The sequence below is a fragment of the Chiroxiphia lanceolata genome, chromosome 7, assembly GCF_009829145.1.
Source record: "Chiroxiphia lanceolata isolate bChiLan1 chromosome 7, bChiLan1.pri, whole genome shotgun sequence".
NCBI lineage: Eukaryota > Metazoa > Chordata > Aves > Passeriformes > Pipridae > Chiroxiphia > Chiroxiphia lanceolata.
In genome coordinates this window covers 19535126-19557609 of record NC_045643.1, presented here as the reverse complement: position 1 = coordinate 19557609, position 22484 = coordinate 19535126, and the positions used below count along the sequence as shown (strand labels likewise).

The 22484-nt window shown below is 36.0% G+C and overlaps 1 protein-coding gene across 1 annotated transcript in view; it reads left to right on the top strand.

Moving 5' to 3' along the window:
• Positions 1 to 22484, top strand: part of UBR3 (ubiquitin protein ligase E3 component n-recognin 3) — a 104658-nt gene that overhangs the window by 15654 nt on the left and 66520 nt on the right. Inside the window, 13 exon segments of the mRNA XM_032693887.1 lie at positions 369 to 512; positions 1122 to 1171; positions 3722 to 3788; positions 7514 to 7644; positions 12846 to 13074; positions 16191 to 16370; positions 17126 to 17259; positions 18955 to 19041; positions 19631 to 19696; positions 19782 to 19871; positions 20990 to 21118; positions 21215 to 21267; positions 21902 to 22035. Of these exon segments, the coding sequence (XP_032549778.1) occupies positions 369 to 512; positions 1122 to 1171; positions 3722 to 3788; positions 7514 to 7644; positions 12846 to 13074; positions 16191 to 16370; positions 17126 to 17259; positions 18955 to 19041; positions 19631 to 19696; positions 19782 to 19871; positions 20990 to 21118; positions 21215 to 21267; positions 21902 to 22035 (1494 nt within the window).

Here is a 22484-nt window from a genome sequence, read left to right as displayed (position 1 = left end):
AATTATACTGCATTATTTTGTCGTGTTTTTTTTTTTTCCATTAGTGCCTCTCCTTTCTGTTGAAAACCAACTGTTTTGAAATATCAAAAGGCATGCTTTTTTGTTCTGTACTGTTAATGATGGGAGTGCTGGTAAAATACAAATGGAGTACATAATTTAGAAGACAACGGTGTTTTGGAGGAGAAAAACTGAGTTACCCACCTTTTGGCTTTCATCAGTTGGAAAAATTTTTTAGCTTCTATGTTGCATAATTGTACAACTTATTAAAACATTGTGGGCCATTTTTTAGATTGCTTATATAGAATATGAAGTATATGAACCAAGTATCTGCTGATGTGCTTTAATGCTGTTTTCTGTGTGTATTCAAGGTGTTGGAGAGAATGCATGTACAAAGAAAAGTCACGAAAAGTACCTCATTGCTTTGAAAGGCTCTGGACTGGCATTTCCCGAGGATAAAATTGCATGTGGTATGCAGGAGCAAGGAGCTGGAACTAGTACATTAGCTGTTCAAGGTTTGTGTAGAGATATATTTTAAGAGAAGACTTGATTATTGATGGTTTTAATATAAAATCTTCTTTAGGTTTATTTTTAAAACCACCAAATCTTAATGAAACTTAAGGAATCACCTGTTATTTGCACTACCGTATTACAGGACTCATTTTATTTCTACCAACAAAGCTAAACATGTTAACTTTTTGTTGCTAATACACTAAGCCATTTTTCCAACCATAGCATTAGTGGAATTTGAGTAGGCAAGATGAAATTGCTCATAGTGGAATTTTGTCATTGCAACTGAGTTAAACCACCTATTCTTATAAGAGTGCTGTGGATTTTGGGTTTTTTTTTGATCACTGAAGGCCGTTTTTTTTTTTTTCCAATTTCCGAAAGAACGTTTCTCCGTTAACACCGTACGTTGAAGTTCTGCAGTGGAATGTACTTGCAAACCCCTGATTTTGTATTGCTTGGAAATCTTACTCCAGCTTCTCAGTTCACTTCTATCTATCTTTTAAAAAAAGATTAATGTAGTTTTTTATTTCATACTGGCTCATGAAGTATTGCAAAATACTGTCTTTTCAGTATAAGATTTATGAAAAGAATCTCTGAATTTTTTATTTCACAAGGTTTAGCAGGTGCTACAGCAGCATCAGGACAAGGGGATTCTTCAGATGAGGTGAGACTGTTTTTAAAGACTATAATGAACTGTGACAGAATATTAAATGGAGAGAATGCTTGCAGCCAAATCCCACAAACCTTAACTCTTCTATCTGCCATATATATTATCCCCATTTTAATAATTAGGAAAAATGGAGATCTCATGCCTTTGATTTACAAAGGACCAATCCTTATTTTTGCTAACACTGTTTCAGTTTAATTTATGTATGTAATGTAGAAGAAACCTGTGTAGATATTTGAAAAGTCACTATCAAGTAAATTGGGCTTGATTAAAGCAAACTTAGAACATGTAATGCTGTGAATGGTGTTAGCAGTTTTTGGCACTTGAGAATCCAGCTGAACTGGAGATAGCAGCAGTGAGAATTTTGCTGTAGATTAATTCCCAAGTGTAGACTTGACCTTACTTAACAAACACATGGAGCAGGAGTAAAAAGGAGAAAAATCTTGTTTTAGGTTGAGCTGTAATAAATAAGTGTAATTTAATGAAGAAAGTAAACCTTAGCAGCCATTTTGGTAACATAACAAACTTCAAATAATGTAAAGAAATATCTAATATAAGAACATTTATTCCTCAGTGTGGTAAAAGCGTTCATGGACTGCATTTTATTTGATTCCTTGGAAAATAACATCTTAAATAGGAGGACAGGTTTAGACAGGACCTTTTTTCTCCTTTTACACAAAAGAAAACATGAGAAATAACAGCTGTCCTTCAGATTAATTTTTATCTTAGAACTGTCTACTGTTGCAGAAGTGAAACTAAATACTGAGCTATGCAAAACTTTTCAAGGTGTTTAGTTCCCTGCAGAAGTGCTGCTCTAATTTGTAGTCCATGTAAATTTTCTAATCTAGCGTTCCATCTGTGAAACAATGCTGCCGTAAGAACATTATTTGCCTTTCGAGGTTCCTCTTAAATACCAGAGGAAGAAAATCCAGTTAAAAGTGTACTCTTGCCACGTTTCTTAATTATAGCATAGTTTTATTCTGCTCTAAGTACAATAAGGCATTAAAAAAACCTGCAAATACCTTTTTAGCTGACATGGGAGTAACAGAGGAGAGGAAGAGAAGTCATAAAGCAAGACCACTTTTTTCTCATTTCTCTAGTAACATCATTTTTCTAATAAGCATTTCAGCCTTACATCTACAGTCTGTTTTGACTTTTGGATGAAAGGACTGGACTTTCTTTTCAGCAATTCATGTTTGTCAAGCAGAACGCAATTAAGATTATAAAATAAAAAATTAACTTTTTTCACTGATGCTTTTTTCAGAGTGGGAAAAAAATTTACAGCTTAAATTGCAGAGTCCTACAGTGCATAGTAGCATCCTAGCAAGTCTGATTTTTTTTTTTTCTTGACAGTACTTGGCTCCTCTGATGGGGTAGTGGGCAGTGGCAGCATCCAGAGAACCGACTGACTCATTCCCCATTGAAGTACCAAAGTAACCTGTGTTCACAAGGACCACAGTCTTGTGGTCTAAGTGTTCAAATGTGTATCCATCTTAAAATGAATTTTAAGATGGAGATAATGAAAGGATAGGAAAATTCTCAGACCTTTTATTCACCCCATACTTTTGGTCAGTCCTTAGACATAAAATACGAATAATCTTTCTCCCCAAGAAAGGATAGTAACTTCTTCAGGTTTGGGTTCTCTGTCATTCAGGTAAAGTTTGGAAATAAAACATGTCATTTGCCATATCCTTGGAGAAGGATATTGATTGCTTACTTTTAACTGTAGATATCTGTATTAATTATGTCTCATTAGCTCCAGTAAGGAACTTTACTTCCACAGTTTCATTAGGACTACCATTGTTAGTAAAGATCCATGCAGCATTTAATGTAGTTCTGTAATGTTACATGCTTTTTTAACACCTAGTGTTAGATTATGTCAAGTGATGGTGGAGATGTTTTTAACTTGCATTACATTTTTGAACTTTTGCTGTTTTGTTTGTGGAGTGCCTTGGAAGCTTCAGATGATAAGTGCTTGTGTAAATGGCTTCCATTATTCTGTAGGGAGAAAGCAATTAGAATTGGCCTCCTAAAGGTGTCAAAAGTACTTTATTCTTGCATCAAAAATTTACATTGATTAGAAAATGTCCAGTTAATTGTGTTGTCAACTTCGATATACAATATGTTGGCTGATATTTTTTTTAGGAAACAAAAAACCACAAATGCTACAGGTGGATAAGGGAAAACCTTGGATGTGCAACAGTTAGAAATTTTATAGTGTTAAACATTTTTGTGGCAATCAGTTTCAGAAATCAAAGCAAGTAACCTTACAAAATTAATGAAAGACATGAATATGTCTGACCTTGCAGATGATAATGTTGCCTGTAGGGAGGGAAAAAGGCAAATAAAAATTTAATTTTTTTTCCAAATAGTTGCTCACAGTCCATGGCTCCTGTAAACAGTAAAAGTATTTTTCTAGTAAGATAGTGTATTCAGGGCTTCTTTGTTTTAGCCTGGTAGTTAAACCAGAATGTTGAGAGCATACCATCTCTTGGCAATCTTCTAAGTATAAGATTATGAATTTTTTAAACTCTTCCCCTACCCCAGGAGGACCAGGATGGTAGCCAAGGTGTGGGAAAGCGCAAGAGGGTGAAACTAAGCAGCACCACCAAAGGTATTTATAAAGTACTCATCTCAGTTTATCATATTTTCTTTATGTCTGTCTTAAAAATTATCTAGGGATACTCATTCACTTCCCATGCACTATAGTGCTGCACTTGACAAGTATTAAACATAGCGAAGTCCAAAAAAGAATAGCAAGTGAAAATGTGGTAATTGGCAATTTTGATTTCCCTTGTGTGAGTACCGCTGTCTGGGACTCTGACATTTTGTCACCTCTGTGTTGTAAGGTGACCTCCAAAAATTCGTCCAGTTTTCACTGTGTGGCTGTTAAGGCTGCAATACAGCTTTACAAGGAAGTGTTTGATGTATTTGTTCTTACCATTTTTTTTGGTTGTGCCATTGTACAGTATGATTGTGTTCTCAGCCAGACAAGAATGCTCGTCTCTGGTTCTGGTTGGTCTTTCTGTATTGTTCTAGTAATGTTTAAGATAAGATACTTGAACAGTCTCCCTTGGAACAATTTCATTATTTTGAAATTAGTCCTCTCTGCAATTTCTAGTCAAACATGGGTCACACTCACAAGGAGGTCAGTGCAAGTTTTAATTCAAGAATGACTATAGGCTAGAGGCAAGGTAGTCCTGTCCTGTTCCTGACATGTTTTTATGGTAAAAAGTGTTTAAATAATAATATTGAAATACTATTATTGGGTAAAGAAGGCTTTTTTTTGTTTGTTTTTTAATATGAGTATGAGGAGATGGACATATGAAGCACAAAGAATTGCAAGCCTTGAGAAAAGAACACTTGAGTGAAAAAACTGGTAAAAGTTGGAATACAATTTCTGGAAGATCACTGGAGTGAATGTTTGGAGCTTGAGTTTGAAATACAAAGGTTTATGAATTAATAGAATGGTATGAAGATGTTGTGAGGAGTATGGGAAAGTAAGATTGGTTGTTTTCAGGTTGAAGGAAAAAGAGATGAGGAAGCTGGAAAAGCAGAGAACTAAATGTTTTGGCAACGATGTTGTTAAGAGATAATCTTAAAAATGGTATGTGAAAGACTGTGGTAGAGAATAATGATGTGGAAGAGATGGTAGTTTTGGAGAAATGCAGGAAATGTAGAGACATCCAAGGAAAGTTCTCTCTCTCTTAAATTTTAGAGGCTGTTAGCTTGTCTGAAAGATGAGTTAGTCAGGTAATACACAAGAAGAAAGATTGTTGTTCTGGTGCATAATAAATAATTATGGGAAATAGGCAGGGAGGAAGTTCAGGTTTAGGAGCTGCCTGATCAGGATACCAGTATCAGCAGTGGCATTTCAGGAAAAGTGATACTTGAATTCAACATTTCATTTCCCCCCAGGATTGTAGTCTTCCCCCTCTGAGGCATCCCAGCATGGACTGTGCTCTTGATGTTGATAGCTCCTAATATCTGCCCCAGAGGAGGGAGTCTGCCAGTGGGGGAAGGGTAAGTATCTGTTTTTATTAAATATCAAATAGTTTTCTGAAGTTTTCAGTATTCATATTTTATGTCCAATAGGGTATAAAATAAGAGTATGAAAAGAAAATTTTAGAAAACTGAGTATTGAATAAAAACAGATTTACCTTTTCCATATAAGCAGACTCCCTGTCCCGTCCTAGGTCTTCAGTGGTGTATTGTCTCCATAGAGGGTTATTTATATACTGGAGATATCTTGAAGTGCTAAGTCTCATATTCCAGAGAGATATTTACAACACTCTGCGAGGTCTTTTGTGGCACCAGGAACGAATGAAAGGTTTCTTTGAAGAAAATACAGATTTTATGTTGAAATTCACTGATACAGATATGGGACTGAGTAATGAGAGAATTTTTATTTTACTCTCTTTTAAAACCTGCATCCTGCATCCATCTGAACTACCAGACATCTAAGACAATTTTAAACCCACAGGCACTATTTTTTTTTTATTATTTGTTTAAAGAAATTTAAAATCATGTGGTACTTTTCACAGGAGTGGGAACATTAGTCCCAGTGTTCTTGACAAATTTTCCAAGTTGGGTAAGAGCATTCTGCCTACTTAAATTCTATAACAGGTGTAAGTGGATAGTATTCATCTGTCCTTGCCTGAAATTGCTACATAAAGTATTTGATATTCACTGTTCAACATTTCAGAGAAAGCTGCACGTGGGTAACAGATGAGGTGTTGTGTCACTTGTCTCCATGCCTGGTGTTCGCACTCAGGAGCATTTGGCATGTACCTAAACTTGTGTTGTCTGTTCTGTGGACACAGGACATCAGTCTGCATGGCTACCAAACTGTCATGGGCAGTCAGATCACATACACTATTTCTTAACAAGAGAGAGGAACAGAATGTAAATGATCATCACGTGTTTGTTGCAGTAGGTGATGTGTAATGCTTTACAAAATATTTTAATGTTAAAATACCTTTCATGACTCTGTGAAGGTAGTGTTTTTAAATCAATGCTTGTAGAATATATTGAATAAAACATATTCTTGCCCTTTTGTGGCTTGCTGGAGTCTTGAGGAGAACGCTAACATTTAAATTAGGGCTAATTGGTCACTTGACTGAGGAACTCTGACCTTTGATAATGATGGAAAATTGAGGTAATTCCTGCTTAGGAAAAGCACAAATGCCTATCCTGCTTAGAACAGGCATAATGCTATCCAGTGCAGTCTCTAAAGCTGTTATACTTCAGTGAAAATGCAAGTCTTTAAGGACAGATGACGTTTAATTTAAGTGGTTTTGGATGTGTGCTGGTGGGGGCACTTTGTACACTCCCATTGGTATATGGGATTTTCTGTGTGGGGTTATGTATGTTCAGGTGTAGTTGATTTCTAGATATAAAGGAGTGTTATTATTCTTTTCTTTTTAGTCCTCATATGTTACTGGAGTGAACAATACCTGTTGTGGTTTTAAATAATAAATAATCAACCTCTTGAAAAAATTGGTCTTTCTATTTTAGTAGTTTTAAAAACTGATTTAATATGATTTATGCTCTGTCAAACAGTAATTTCACAAACAGTTTATTCTAGCAAAGGTCAGTTTGCAGCTTTGCAATCAGGAAACTGATCTACTTGAAAACACAACTGACAGAATGGAAAGAGCCTGGACTTGATTCCTACGTAGGTCCCCCACAGGGATCTTCTGTCAGCATGAGTAAGGGGGCAGAGTGAATGGCCAGGAGTTGAATGGGGAAAGATGAGAAAGGGGTTAGTAACTGATTATTTAATAATAAAGAAACCCAACCAACAACTTTATTTGGCCAGTAAGTACATATATTTGCTTTGGAAAATAAGAACAATGGATACATTATTGCTTCTATTTAGTTTGTTTAGAGCTTTGTAAAGTTTTCTTAGGTAATAGAACTCATCACTTAATCATAAATGTATTTTATTGTTTTGCTATTTTATCTTGAGTTAGGCAGTAGTCTTCATTGTTTCCCTCAATTAAGTGGCCATGTTAATACTGTGCAGTTTGCTGTGATGCATTATAATCAGTGCAGCTATTACAGTAAGGTGATATGATTCAGTACAATCAGTGAAGATTGGATTCTGTGGTAGAATTGTAGTGAAAACTTTATTGGCTTCTCTGGGAGGTCCTTTTTATCTGACACTGTGGTGGCAGAACTGTTGGTCATGTTCATTTTCCCAGTGTTTAAAAGAAAATAAAATTTACAGAATGCACTAAGATGTTCTTAAATTTTTTTTCCTGAATTTTTATGAGTGAAACTGCACTGTCATTGTTTTAATACATTATATGTACCCTGCTCCAACCTTTTATGCAGATCAATCTATCATGGATGTTTTGAAGCATAAATGTTTTCTAGAAGAATTATTATTTTGGACAATAAAATACGAGTTTCCACAGAAGATGGTGACTTTCTTACTCAACATGCTACCAGATCAAGATTATAAGGTACTTGCCTTACTTCATTCAAACTTAAATATGTTTTCTTATTCACATAGTCAGTGTGCATTATGCCTTACATGAGACCATGTATGTTTATATTTGAATAATAAGCAGTAAAATAATGCAGATCTTTTACCTTGTTTTGAGAATTTTGTTAGAAGGTCTGAAGTGCTTAGTATTTGAAGAGTGATATGGACAAAATAAGATGGATAATTCTGGAGCAGCAGAATTAATTATGATCTCATGCTTTGTTATTTTCCTTTTTGGCTGTTAATTGCATATTTGCACGTGTTGGATTTTGTTTTGGTTTATTTTACTTTGCAAAATGGGGTTTAATCACTTCAAATATGTGGATCACCGGTGTGTGATTCTGTGGTGTGGTATGGCTGGTGAATAATTGCAGTGACTTTATTCCTGTTTCAAGTGTTGTAGTAGGTAGTGGTTTCTCCATGCAGGCCATTACAGTGTGAGTGTTCTTGCTGCAGCTATGCCCTAGGTGACTTTGGCAACCTTCCAGGTGCTTCCTTACAGAGTTTTGCAGTTGTCCATACCAAGTATCTCCTGGCCTGGAGTTGTGGAGACTGGATGTCATCTTCCTGTTTTAAATCTTGGTGTGCAGCCAGGTTTGGTTGTTTGCTCCACATGTTCCCAAGACCTAGTATACATAGCAATAAGGCTTAACATTTTGCTCTGATCATGTCATACTCTTGAGCCATGCAAATATTTTGGACCTTCTCAATCCCGGCTGGGAGACAAAGATCAAGAAATCCTGAAGTCTGGGCATGCAGATTTCTTCAAAAATGTGTGTTTATAGTGGAACAGCCCTGTATTTGTGTCCCCTTAAAACCTTGCTGTATCAAAACAAAGGATATGAAGATAACTTGCAAGGAAGAAAAAGATACGGGCTTTCAGCAACACTGTGTCCATGTCAAGACACCGTTTTGATTTGGGATACCAGCCTAGATTCGTCTTGGTCTTGGATTCAGCTAATACATGAGGAGAGATTAGGACTTAACTGATGAACCCTTACCATGAAGCTTGCATTCTTCTTGTTAATTTGGGGACCCACATGGACATCCAGTTCTCCTGATCCATTACCAGCAAAATTCCTGCCCATAAAAACAACCAGCTGCTAGCACATGGAAGAATCTGGTAAGTGTTGGCTGTGTTTCCCTTTTTACTATACCATGTAATAACAACAGCTTTTAATGATCATGGGATCTTTCTTCCTTTGACAACAAGCCACATTCTGTTCACTCAGAATGGAGACCATGATATATTTAATCTCTACTGACTACCATCAGTAGAGTAGTCCATCTTCTACCCACCAATACTGCATGCTCAGATTGAAAGATTTTAAACATTTTTTTGTGTTAAAGGGGTTTTTTTGTTACCAGTTTTGTATTGTATTTCATTAAACAGCTAATTCCTATGTAAAAACTTTATTGGAAGCACAAATCCCAAGTATTTTAAGTATTTTAGGATCTGTGTTTAGTTGCTGTGATTGTCTCAAATGCATTTTTAAGTAGTAAGGGAACTTGGAGCAGGAAATGTGTCACACAGCAATACTAGGGAGGCAGTAACACTGTTTTTTCCCAAGATAACCTGTGCTTTGTTGCAAAACTGTGTCAATGCTGCATGAATTTTAAACATGTCCATGAGGACTGGGGCTAATTTACAAGTAGTGGCTCTGCCTTTTACATGTACATAGAGAGAACATAACATTTTGGGATGAATTAGAAGAATGTTTTATGTTATAGGCTCCCATTTAGCTTTTTGGAAAAAAAAAATCTTGTGTGCTGATTAATCATATTGCATTCTCAAACAGCAGGAATACCTGGAGGTATATAAACTGTTCCAGGTGATCTCTCAACGTTCTGTTACTTCTCTCATCTCATCTACACTCCATGTACTTTCCTAATTTTTTCTATGTCTGCCCTTGTGCAATTTAGCTGATTTTTTGTGAGGTGATTTAGTGCATTAAATCAGCAGAATTCTTCTAGATTGGTTTTCTGATAAACTGAGGGAGCTAGCCAGACACAGCTCAGAGGTGACTGTCTGTGCATGCTTTGAAATTGTTGAGATCTCTGACCTCCAGCATGAACATACTGGAGCTGACTGATCCACCATTGCCCTGGGCAGCAGTCACTGAGCCACCAGCGATCTCAGTTGCACAGATTTATTTTGAAATAGGAAAACAGACTTCCCTTTTAGGATTCCCAGTATTGAAAAGAGGTGTTGAAAGGGGTGGGCTAAAACCCTGGGTTAAGTAGCTCTTCCCTCTCTTCCCAGTTTGACATATGAGAGAGACAGCACAACAAAAAGTGTGATCTTTGCCTTACAGATTTGTGCTTGAGGCATCCCTTCCAGCACTCTCTGACATTTGAAGCTTGGAAGACTTACAAGTGAAAAAAAAGAAGGCAGAAGAGAAATTTACCAAAGCTTCCAGGAGATTAAAGGTGTTATGGTGTGGACAAGAGGAAAAGCAAAAGGCCAGAGAAATAGACCATCATGTGACCAAGGAGAAGGCAAAGAATGTTTTGACAGTAAACAGGAAGCTGATGGAAGAGTTTAAATCATCCAAGGGCAGAGCCTTGCTGAAATCTGGAATACTGGAAGTAGAAAATGCAGAAGCATCTGGTAGAGATAATGAATCAACAGTCATAATTACAAAAAATGCTGTGCCTCGTTGGGCACCTCCCCTAGAGACCATTGAGGCAGCTATTACAGCAATAACACCTGGATATGCTGTTCTGCAAATTCCATAGAACAGTTTTTCTGTTGGAACCTTAAGTGTTCAGCTGGCAGAAGTATCTTCTTCTTAGGGTTGAGAATATAAACATGGGAGATGTAAGTTCTAACTGAAACATGGGGCTGATGTTAGTCACCTAAAAGTTCTGAGATTGTTGAGTGGCAACCAGGAGGAAAGGCCAGTTGGAAAAATTAACTTTGTTTTTCTATAGGCTAGACATTTAGAAGCTGCACAAGATCACAGAGAGTAAGTCAGTGAAGGTAATTAAATATACAGAAACTATATTTGCAGCTACTTCCTGCAAAAGATTGGAAGCTATTTGGAAAGATGTGTTACATCAAAATCTCCGTTTTTGCTCTGATCTATATTCTCCCTTAGTTGTGTATATAGCTTTGGCCACTGAAAGAAAGGATTCTGAGGTGGATGGACTGATTACTATGGCTGTTCTTACATATGTACTGCAGTTTACCACAGGATTTCAGCTTTTTAACTTATGGAATTGAGTTTAGTTTCTTCCTCTCAAAATTGGAAAGGGTTGTATTTTTTTTATTTTTCTTCCAGGTGAATGTAGGAGAAAAGCTTCTGTCTTTCCTTTACTTAAGTGTATTGCAGAGTCTCTACCATTATACTGTATTGAGAGCAAATTTGCATTACTTTTCAGAGGTTCATTATTGTATACGAGTGAGGCACAAAAAATTTTGATGCATGCTGATTTAAAATAAAGAAATAAAAAATCCAAAATTTGTCCTTAGAGAAAGACGGTGTTTTTGCAGTCAACTTAAATTGAGAGTGCTGTGTAAAACAAGTAATGCATAGTTGCTACATCTCAGAATCCAAAAATCCTATCTAAACATAATACAGTGCAAAAAAATAATATGTAGAAAAATATACTTTTTTTACTAGCAGCCTTAATATACCAACTTCTTAAAATATCCGGTGCGTCATTTGTGTCTGAGGCTTAACATCAATAGCGTGAATGTCTTGATGATAAGTGTTGCTGCCAGTGATTAAAACTGTTTAAAGCTTTAATTTAAAGGAAATTATATGACAGGAATATCTGGAATACCAGAATGATGTGTATTAACTTTGCTGAAGCATTGCAAATACCTTGTTCCAAAAAGTCTTTAACTGAAAACAGTTACCATTGTGCTGGGGGCTGTATGTAGAACACACTTTCAGTTATTATACATGTTTCCATCACTGAACCAGATAAAGGAAGGCAGTTTAAGTAGTCCTGCAGTGTTTCCTCTAGTGACATCCCCATCCCCACCCCGGGTCCATTTTTTTTTGAGGATATTTGCTGGAAGAAACAGTTTCTGGACACAACAGCAGCATTATGTCATCATATTTTTGGAAGTATTTTCTAAATGTGAAAAACATGGTAGTATTTTAATAATAAAAATATGGAAGCACTGAGTTTTAGGCAGGTAAAATAAAGTAGTGATTTGTGTATGGTCTGATGAAAACACAGTTGCCCGAGTGTGGTTTTAAAATTTTTAATTCTATGCTTATGAAAGGTTAATACTGAAGAAGGAATAGACGAGGAATTTTTAGACTTTTATCACTACCCATCTTGTCTTCTTACTAAACCAAGCAAGTCCAGATGGTGTTAATTCAGAACCTAAAGTACTAAGTGAGAACTGATTTCAAAGCTGGCAGATATGCCCACATGTACATGCCCTGCAAAAGGTTGGTTTACAATGCAGTCCGAGGCTAGTGGAGGACACAAAACTGTACTATGTGCATAGAATATGGTATGATACATATGGTATGTATATGTATTGATACATTTAAATATGATCTCGTTTAAAAAAACCCAAACAGTTGTGTGAAGAATAACAAAACTTGCTAATTATTTTATTTATTGAGGGGAAGGCTCTGAAAGTTTATTAAAAAGTATCGGATGTTATGATAGCAGAAATGAAATTCAGTGTTGAAATACCTCCCTTGAGAGGTGAATGAAAACCTTACTCCATAGGTAGATGAGCGCAAGTCATAAGTCAAGGCAGCTTTATTAGGCACTACTAATCTCATTGTTCATAATGTATCATTTTAGAACATTTGTTCCTGTTGTAGGATGTAAAAATTTAGGATAAATTAATTATTAGAACTATTACTACTTTTGGGTGTTATGCTGAGACCTTCTATTCATTGTTTGAACGTTTCTGGCGGGTTTTTTTAGTGTGAGAAGTATAGAATGAGAAGATCAGATTTTGGGAAAAAGTAATAAAATTAGAGGCTTGAGTTACCCCTCTCTCTAAATAGGTCTTTTCATGTGGACTGTTTCTAGAAACTATACATGGGATACTTACACCATCAGTTTTGGTTTGTCATAGCAACTGGTGTTTCCCAGGAAATGTTGATTGTACTTTTGTAAAGGAATATTTCATAATGAAACAAAGCTATAATTTTTATATAATACTTGTTAACATCAAAATTTCTTTATAATTTGCAGATTGCTTTTACAAAAACTTTTGTTCAGCATTATGCTTTTATTATGAAAACACTGAAGAAAAGCCATGAATCAGACACAATGTCTAATAGAATTGTGCATATCAGTGTTCAGTTGTTCAGCAATGAAGAACTAGCACGCCAAGTAACAGAAGAATGCCAACTGCTGGATATTATGGTCACTGTTCTGTTGTACATGATGGAAAGTTGCCTTATTAAAAGTGAATTGCAAGGTAGGTTGATATGTTTGTTTGCTTCATTCCATGGATAATAAATTGATTATAGAGGAAACTTAATTTTTCTTGGGTAGTCATTCACCTCCTCCAACCCTTTTTCCAAAAATGTACAGGATATAGCAATGTGTAGTAGAGGCTGAGTATCTGAATTTCTTAGAAATATAAAGGTAGTTATCAAGAGTGATACTGATGTTTTATCCTTTGGTTTGTAGGGTTGTTTTGGGGGTTTTTTTTGTAGGAATGTTATATAGTTTAGAATTCAGAGTATTACCTTGCAGGTGCTTAATTTATTGGGTAAAGTGCATAAACAACTATTTGAATGAGAAATTATATATGCAAATTGAGACCTTTATGAATTTTAAAAATATTTTCAAAGTATTTCACAAGCTATTTGGAGTATTCGAAATTGTTTTAATTTTTCTCTCCTGTGATTGCCTTAATAAAACTTGATATATAATTAGAGGAGAATAATTTAGTACTTTGTAAATACAGTAATTTGATCAAGCTTTTGTTTGACAGAGTGGCAATTTGAATTTGACCTAGTGTACATTGTGTAACTTTTTTAATGAAAGCAACTGTCCTATTTCCGCTCTCCTTGTTTTACCTGTCCTTATGTGAAAATGGTGTCACAATGAATCTTGCTAACTTGTCGTGCTTTGATGTGCCTAACAGACTGCAGGCCTCTCAGCCCTCTTTATCCTAGTTTGAGTCTGAAAATATTCTCTAGACAGGCTGAGTGTTGTTGCTAAATAAGAATTATCAACTTCTGTGTGAAATTGTATTTTTTGTTGCCCGAAGTATCCTTTTTCTCAGAGTCTGCTCTGTGTGTAGCCTAAAACAGTGACTACTGAAATGGGAAATCCTCACTCGTCTAGCTCTCGTGTGCCCTCATGCAGCAGCACTTCAACATGAGAAGTTTTCCTTTTGCCCTACATAGATTGCTTTACAGTATTAAAAATGTTGAGTATTTAACAGTTTGTATATCAAGTGATTTTTGCTAAATCTGTGCCTTATTGGTGGAATGTAATTTAAAAATTACTTCTGAGCATCTTCTCATTGTTACTTGTGGGTCAGTATAGGATGTTGTTGGTGGTTATGTTCTGTGATGGATCAGAATTGCAGCCAAAAAGGCTGTGGCTGTGATTAGGCATTCTCTGAAGAAGCTTCCTGGTAATTAATGATGTAAACTGAAGCTGGTAAGTTAAATAACATCAGATGTATTTGTGATAGATGTGTGAGAAAAGACTTAGCCTTGGAGCAGCTCCCCCATTGTTTCCTTTTTCCTAGCACCAGTGATTTCTCTTAGCTAAGATACTATCATAGAATTATAGAATCTTTTATGTTGGTCATTGAGTCCAACAGTAAACCTAATACTGCCAAGTCTACCACTGGGATGTGTCTGGTGCTTTTCAGTGTTTCCACATTTCCTGCTCACTGCTTCATGTATGAGGGCTTGGGCATTGACAGAAAAAAATCATAAAATACTTCATTGGGTTTTTTCCCTCTCATATTCTCAGTGGCCTTCTTTTGCAGTTCTGTGGGCTTGAATCTTGTGTTTATTTCAAATTATCACTTAGGATGCTGGAAATAGTGAGAAGTCTTTTAAAAGTCTGTGCTGGTGAGATAAATTGAGAAGACTTCTCTTTGTGCAGCTACTGTAAACAAAAGGTTGTTTAATATCTGAATGAGACAAAGTTTACAAATCCAGCCAATGGATAGATGGAAAAGCACGTTGGAGAGGAGCAAGGAGAGAGTGGAGCAGGAATTGTGTCTGCTATGGCATGTTTAGTTTGCATTGCTTGCAGATCCTAATTGTTTTTGAACAGCTGACACCTGTTAAAAGTATACAGGTTCACTGAGGGTATTTGTGGATGCTGTGATAAACTGTTTTTGTGAAATGGAGTTAACCTAGGAGTTGTGTTGATACCAACTTTGTGTTACTAGATTTACTGGTGTGTACTACTAAGTGTTACTAGTTCACCTTACCTCTCTCACACGTGGTATGAAAGGATGAGGGGGAGAAATATGGATGCGGATGATAAAACTGGCTCTCTAGGAGGATTTATGTCCCTGTGTTCTTAGAGACTTTTTTCCTCTCTTATCAGCTCATTCCTCCTAATGAACTTTTCATGGGAGAAGAATTTATACCCCCAAGGAAAAAGTATTGGTGATGGTTCGTCCTTTGAAAAACCAGCGTCTTTAAATGACATTAACCCTGGCTTGTAGAGTGCTCTGCATAAGAAGCAGTGCCACTGTCCTTTTGAAGTAATTTTGGATTTGTCTAATCTATACTGGGACAGAGAATCAGGAACATGTAACTGACCTGTAACTCTTTGCAAAGTCCTTGAGCAGATTGAGGCAGAGATGTTACCCTGCTCGTGGACAGGCCAAAGGGAACCACTCTACATACAGAGGGACCTCATCAACCAGAGCCTGGAGTCTCACAATAAGTGTTTCTTTTTGACTGTGGCTGTGCTGCTTACAAACGTTTCCCAGTGTAGAGGGTAATTACAGTGGTCCTTCAGTGCATTTTTACTGGAATAGAGCCATCCAAAGGCAGGTCATCTGATGCAGCCTTCTCTTTCCCTAGTCTTGGGCAGGCTGCATAAAAATTCAGAGTGGAAATGCTTTTCTTTGCTTTTCTCAGAATCACTATGCCAGCGTAGGTTTTGATGACCAGATTGCTTTTTGAATGCTGTAAGGTAGCTTGCTCACTGGGAGTATGTCAAATTCAAAATAGATTTCAGGTGTTGGTAGTAGGAATTGTATTGTTTGGTCTTTTTATACTTCCTGAGAGTATTCAAAGAGGCATAACTGTGATGGTTTTACTCATACAGTGCTTATCAAAGGTTGCAATACTGTTCAAAGTACGAGTGGCTCCTAGTGAGTGGGATCTGTGTTGGTGAGTCCATGATGAAAAAACAGCCTCAGGTGCCACAAAACAACTGTTCTTTTCTGCAATTTTCTTTGTGTGTGTCTGACCACAGCATTACAGTACATACTAATTGTTGGGTTTGCATTATTTTATAACTTTATTTATAAATTACAACAAGAAGGAAAAAATAACTTTTTCTTCTTCTTTTGTTTTGTTTTCTTTCTTTTTTTAAACCTAGATGAAGAAAATAGTTTACATGTTGTGGTGAATTGTGGGGAAGCACTACTGAAGAATAATACCTACTGGCCCCTGGTTAGTGATTTTATAAACATACTTTCACACCAAAGTGTGGCAAAGAAATTTTTGGAAGATCATGGTCTTTTGGTAACATGGATGAATTTTGTATCATTTTTTCAAGGTATGTGACACTTATAATCAATACTAATACAAGGATGTTAAGACAACTTAATGTTCACAGTAGCAAAATCCTTACAATGCTGTATGTAAATATTTAATTTATTAGTATTGTCATAAGTTTGTATTTCTGGAAGAGAACAGTATATTCTAGAAAACAGGTAGATTAAAAAAATTATCTGATGGATCTTTGCTCTTCAACTACACACAAGACAATTGCATCACACTTAGTTGACTCAGATTGGCGCAAGAATTCTGAGGTTGTACTTGAAGTACACATCATAACTTGTACTAGAAGTGTTTTACTGGTGAAGTTCTAAATTTAAGTATTGGGGAAATTAATTTGACAAATCAGGATTTTTTTTTAAGTGTTGCAATGGAGAATTTTTTTTATTATTTAAAAGAAATATTTCAAAATGGTGAGCTTCTCAATACTGATAAATGTTCTGAGGACCAGCATCCAAATGTTCTCATTGACTAAGTGACATTCAAAATCGAAGTTAATGTCACCTGAACAGCAAGGACTGCAGTTATTAGCCGGTCTAAAGCTAATGTTCTTTTCTGGTTTATTTCTGTACAAACTTTATTACTTGTTCTCATATTTTATCAATTATTCTACTGCTAGATAAAATAGATTCTTACACTTTGTGGAGGTTTTTTTCTCTTTATTCGTGTGTAAATGCATAACACTAAAAATTCTGCATTCTATTTAGCCCTAGTTAAATATTGGGTTGTATAACTCTGCTTAAATCTTTGAAGGTATGAATTTAAATAAACGAGAATTAAATGAGCACGTGGAGTTTGAATCGCAGACATACTATGCTGCCTTTGCTGCTGAGCTGGAAGCCTGTGCCCAGCCAATGTGGGGTCTTCTGTCACACTGCAAAGTTAGGGTAAGGCTAATGTTTCTTTGTCATAATTCTTGGTTTTATTCATGACTTATTCTAGAATTCTCAAACTTGAAAGGTCTATCTGTTTTGTGTTTGAGAAGTCTTGGATTATGCTGTCTTTGTCTATCAAATAACATAAAACTTCAGTGAGCTTGGATTCTGTGTATAATTCATGCTTGAACCTAATTTATTGTCTCCAGTACTGGGACTACAAGTTCAGGATGTGTACAAGTCATTCCATATGACTGTACATATGGAATAACTTTGATCTGATGAAGAACTTGATAACATGTCTCTGAGTCATTCTACCTTTGTTCAGTGGGAAAGGAGATACACAAGTTGTCCTAATGTGATTATAATGTTGATTGTGTCTGCAAAAACACAGTTCATTGTAATGAGGGATGGAGTAATTTATGGGTTTGTGTAGTTTTAATATCAGTCAGAAGGTGAAAGCCTCTTAGGTTTTGACATTTTATTGTCTCCAAACTAGAGCAAAAACTTGTTACTATTTGCTAGACTGTAAGTAATAGCAAAAAATTGAATCCATCAGCTTTTAGGGATAATTAACATATAAACCCCACTTTTTACTGTTTTTCTATGAAAAAAATACTTATATTTGAAATTAGCTTATTGAGATACTTGATAGTGTCCATGAGACAGTAATACTTGAATTGAACTGTGCAGTAAAAAATGTACCCAAGCGTACCATGTGATTTTAAAAGTTAAAACCAGCCATTTCTGTGTTGTAAGTTATACTGATACATTATGAATGTATCAATTTGAGTCTACATTAGCTCTTGAAAACTGAACTACAACTTCTGGCTTTTTGCAGTATTCCTTTCTTTTTTGCTTTGGAATGGGATAGTCTGCCTTTTTTTTTTTTAAGACCTGTAATATTCCTTGCTCCACCTGTTGTATTGTCAGTCATGTCCTCAGCCACATTTGAATCCTTTGGTTGTTCTCAAAAAGTCTGAAAATGTTCTAGAAATTTCATAGCTTAATTATTGTACATATTTAGTGAAACCTGATGGATGGGAAGAGATTATAACTCATATCTCACAGGATAGGGAAAACCTGCAGAGCCTGGCCCCCCTACAGAGGGTGGAGCAACAGGATGGGAGTATGGCTGCTGTATTTCCTGAGGAGAAAAGGTGTCTGACTGAGCCAGTCGGCATTTGCACAGCTTCTGGTTGGCCTAAGCACTGTTGGTTTTTGCATAAGAAGTGTGTCATAGATGGCCTGAGAGCGTGAGGCAAGTCTGGAGTCTGTGTTTAGGGGGAAGATTAAAGGAAAAATCTGTTAAGAAATGAAACTTTGCAAGTTCTGCTGATCACAGAGCAATTTGGTTTAGCTCCCCTTCTGCCTTCCCTTTTTGCACATAGCCTTCCAAGAGAGAAGCAGCAATGTACAGCTCTAGTCTTGAAATACATCATTTAACCTGAAATATAATGTAGTTTTATGGCATTGTTATAGAGTTACATCATACAGTCATAACAAGGTTTGCTTACTGTTAAAATCTATGCAGTACTGTGGTATTGTAGCATTTTGGGTTGGACTCAATGATCTTGGAGGTCTTTCCCAACCTTAATGTCTCTGTGAAAATATTCTTGAAATAATCATATGTATTTGTAGTAGGAAAACGATACTTACTTAAAGCTACTTTGGCTCATGTAGTGTGCTGGTTTCTCTTAACTGCAGGAAACACAGGAATACACACGGAATGTTGTCAGATACTGCCTTGAAGCACTTCAGGACTGGTTTGATGCTATCAACTTTGTAGATGAGGTAAATATCCTTAGTGAATTTAAGCAAAGTACTGTGAAAATTTGATTAAATTTCAAAGGTGATACACTTCCTGCCCCCTACTCTCCCCTTAAATTAAGTCATTGCTCAAAATAGTGATCAAAAAAGGATTGCCTTGCTGAAATTAGAGTTTGTACTTAATAGTTGCAATGTTATATCCTAGGATCCTTTATTTGTAGAGTCTTGGTGACTTAGATTTGCTGGTGCAATCTTAAGCTCTGTGAGTTTTAAAAGCACTGCTATTGATACACTACTGTTGTGCTGAATGAAGAGCTGAAGCAATGGCAAAAGAGAAGTCCTGTTATGCTGTGGTAGTGGGAGCAGCTTTGCCAGTTATCAGGCAACACTCTCAAACACCTCAGAGTGCCATTGGCTACTGGGGACTTAGAGAGAAACTACAGCTGTTGAAGGGGAACTTGAATAGTCAGAAAGGCAGGGGAGTGAAGTAATAGTAGAAAGTCCATCAAAGGAAGACATGCCAAGATACTGTCCTTGGTGGTTGTGACAAAGACATTTGTAAGTTTGGTTTTTTCAGTATATTATATTAAAATACCTTTATTTTACTTTTCAGCCAGCTCCTAACCAAGTTACTTTCCATTTGCCGTTGCACCGTTACTTTGCCATGTTTTTAAGTAAGGTAAGCACGTGTTGTAGTCACACAGATGGAAGTTCCCTGTCGAATGTGATCATTCAGTACAGTGTGTGCTTGCTTTTGTTTCTAGGCTGTCAAATGCCAAGAACTAGATCTGGATACTATCTTGCCAGATCAGGAGATGCTGATGAAATTAATGATTCACCCGCTTCAGATTCAGGTATGGACAGAATACATACAGAAAAAATAGTTGCTGTCTGATTTTTTTTAACCCTAGTCATTTAAGTATATTCAGAAGTATTTAGCAAAGGTAAGCGTGTCTTAATTGTGGAATGTCAAAATAACTATATGTGACAATAATAACTAGAAAATATTGAGTATAAGAAACTTTTTTTTTCTTCTTCATATCTCCAAAATTAAATATGTGGCATTAGTTATCATACTCTGAGAGGTATATAATAATATTCACTATAGCACTTCCAAAAGGGTAGGAAGAACCAACCCCTTGAAAACATAGAACTGTTATGTGAATAGAATGGAGTGCAAGTTGAAAAGAAACATGAATCTGAAAATTTCTAATTTTAAACTCAGACTGAGTTCAAGAATGGATGCACCCTGCAATTTATTTTTATTTACAAATTTGGATTTATTTGTATATAAGTGGCAGTGAGCGGTATTTTTAATTACTGCTTCTAGATCTAACCTCTTTATAACCACAATATCTTCATTTTTTGAGTACTTCTGATGTATAAATCACTTCATTTGGCTTTGATTACTTTTGTTGTCTGAAATGTGCTCTCATATTAAAGTGTGGTATCTGTCAGATGTCCCTGATCGTTGCAGGGGGGTTCGACTAGATGAGCTTTAAAGGTCATTTCCAACCCAAACTATTCTATGATTCTACAAGGAAGCTGCAGAGAGACTTTTCACAAGGACATGTAGTGACAGGACAAGGGCCAATGGCTTTAAACTGAAGGAGAATAGTTTAGATTAGGTATCACAAAGAGTAGTTTAGATTAGGTATCACAAAGACATTCTTTACTGTGAGGTGGTGAGGCACTAGAACAGGTTGCCCATAGAAGCTGTGACTGCCTCATCCCTGGGAAGTGTTCAGGGTCAGGTTGGATGGGGCTTTGAGCAACTTGGTCCTAGTGGAAGGTGTTCTTGCCCATGGCAGTGGGGTTGGAACTAAATGATCTCCAACGTTCCTTCCAACCTAAACCTTTCTATGTTTTTTATGTTTCTGTAATCATATATTGATGATCTGCTAAACATTGAATTGAATAGCTGAATATCCCTGATATATTTATAATTTTTTATTTTATTTTCCCTGAACAGGCAAGTCTTTCTGAAATTCACAGCAACATGTGGGTTAGGAATGGTCTCCAAATTAAAGGACAGGCCATGACTTACGTGCAGTCCCATTTCTGCAATTCCATGATTGATCCTGATATTTACTTGCTGCAAGTAAGTTACGTTTTCTGAGAAGCCAAGCTAATACTGTTTACCAACAAATATTGAATAAAATTAATTGAATAAAATTAATTTATTCTCTTTCTACAGGTCTGTGCCTCTAGACTGGACCCAGATTATTTTATTTCATCTGTTTTTGAAAGGTAAGGTTAAAAGGAGAATGGTCTTGTTCAATGTTGTGCTAGCTGTTGACTAATTTATACAATGTGATAGAAAAAGGGCACGTCTGATACACATCTTCAGTGGTACAGCTGTGCCTAGCCAAAATGAACACTCATCTAAGGGCTTTACTGAAAGAAGTATCTCTTGATTTTAAACAGAATTGGCTTTTGATTTACAGTGTGGTAATGAACCTTCAGACTTTTTTTTTCTGAGCATCTTAAGGTTTTTTTAAGTTTTACAGATGTTCATATGCTAGGATATTCCAGCCTGAAGAAGTAGATAAATAGAGCTTCAATAGTAAGAGACACAGAAAAGATGTCTGCTTTTCGGGGAGAAAAAAAAATAAATCAGAGTTTGAAAACATTAATTTTCATTACCTTTTGTATCTTCATAAATGTAAGGTGTTTTCATAAGGAGTAAATATCATTATAGCACATTCCATAGATAAATAAAAATCTAAATTTAAAAAGAAGATTTTCATGTAGTTTGTTTGCATTTATTTCACTTTGTATTCATTTAGGTTGTTGTGAATGCTATCCTGAGTTTATATTACATTTCACATTCGTGTTTTAATGTTGGAGAATGATGTTTCTGACTTTACTGTTTGCTGTGTAGATTTAAGGTGGTCGATCTATTAACGATGGCATCACAGCATCAAAATACAGTTCTTGACTCAGAGCACGAAAGGTCCATGCTGGAAGGAGCCTTAACATTTTTGGTCCTTCTGTTAAGTCTTCGTTTACATTTAGGTAAGAATCACTGCTTTAGGAATACTTGTATGTAAATAACACTAAAACATGTTCATTTATATGCAGCACTTAGTAGCTACCATAAAGCTGATAAACCATATGGTAACTCAGAGCATTCAACACTTGGTTTCTTTTTTGCCAGTTATTTAATTTTAATCCCTTATGGATTAGAAATAGATATAATATAATGGAGAAAAACAGCTTTAATGGAAGTGGGTGATTTGTATAGGTGATCACATGAAGATTCTCTGTCTTTTCCAGAAAGACAGCAGTTTTAATTTGTACCTGTCTTTTCTGACTGAGATTGTCTTTCATAACATTTGCACTCCCTCCTTTTTATCCTGTATTTTTATAGCACTATATGATTACTTAATATTAGTTTATATCAAGTTTGACATGCTTTTAATGTCAAATGAAAACTGAACATGTATTTTAAAATCGTGCTGTTT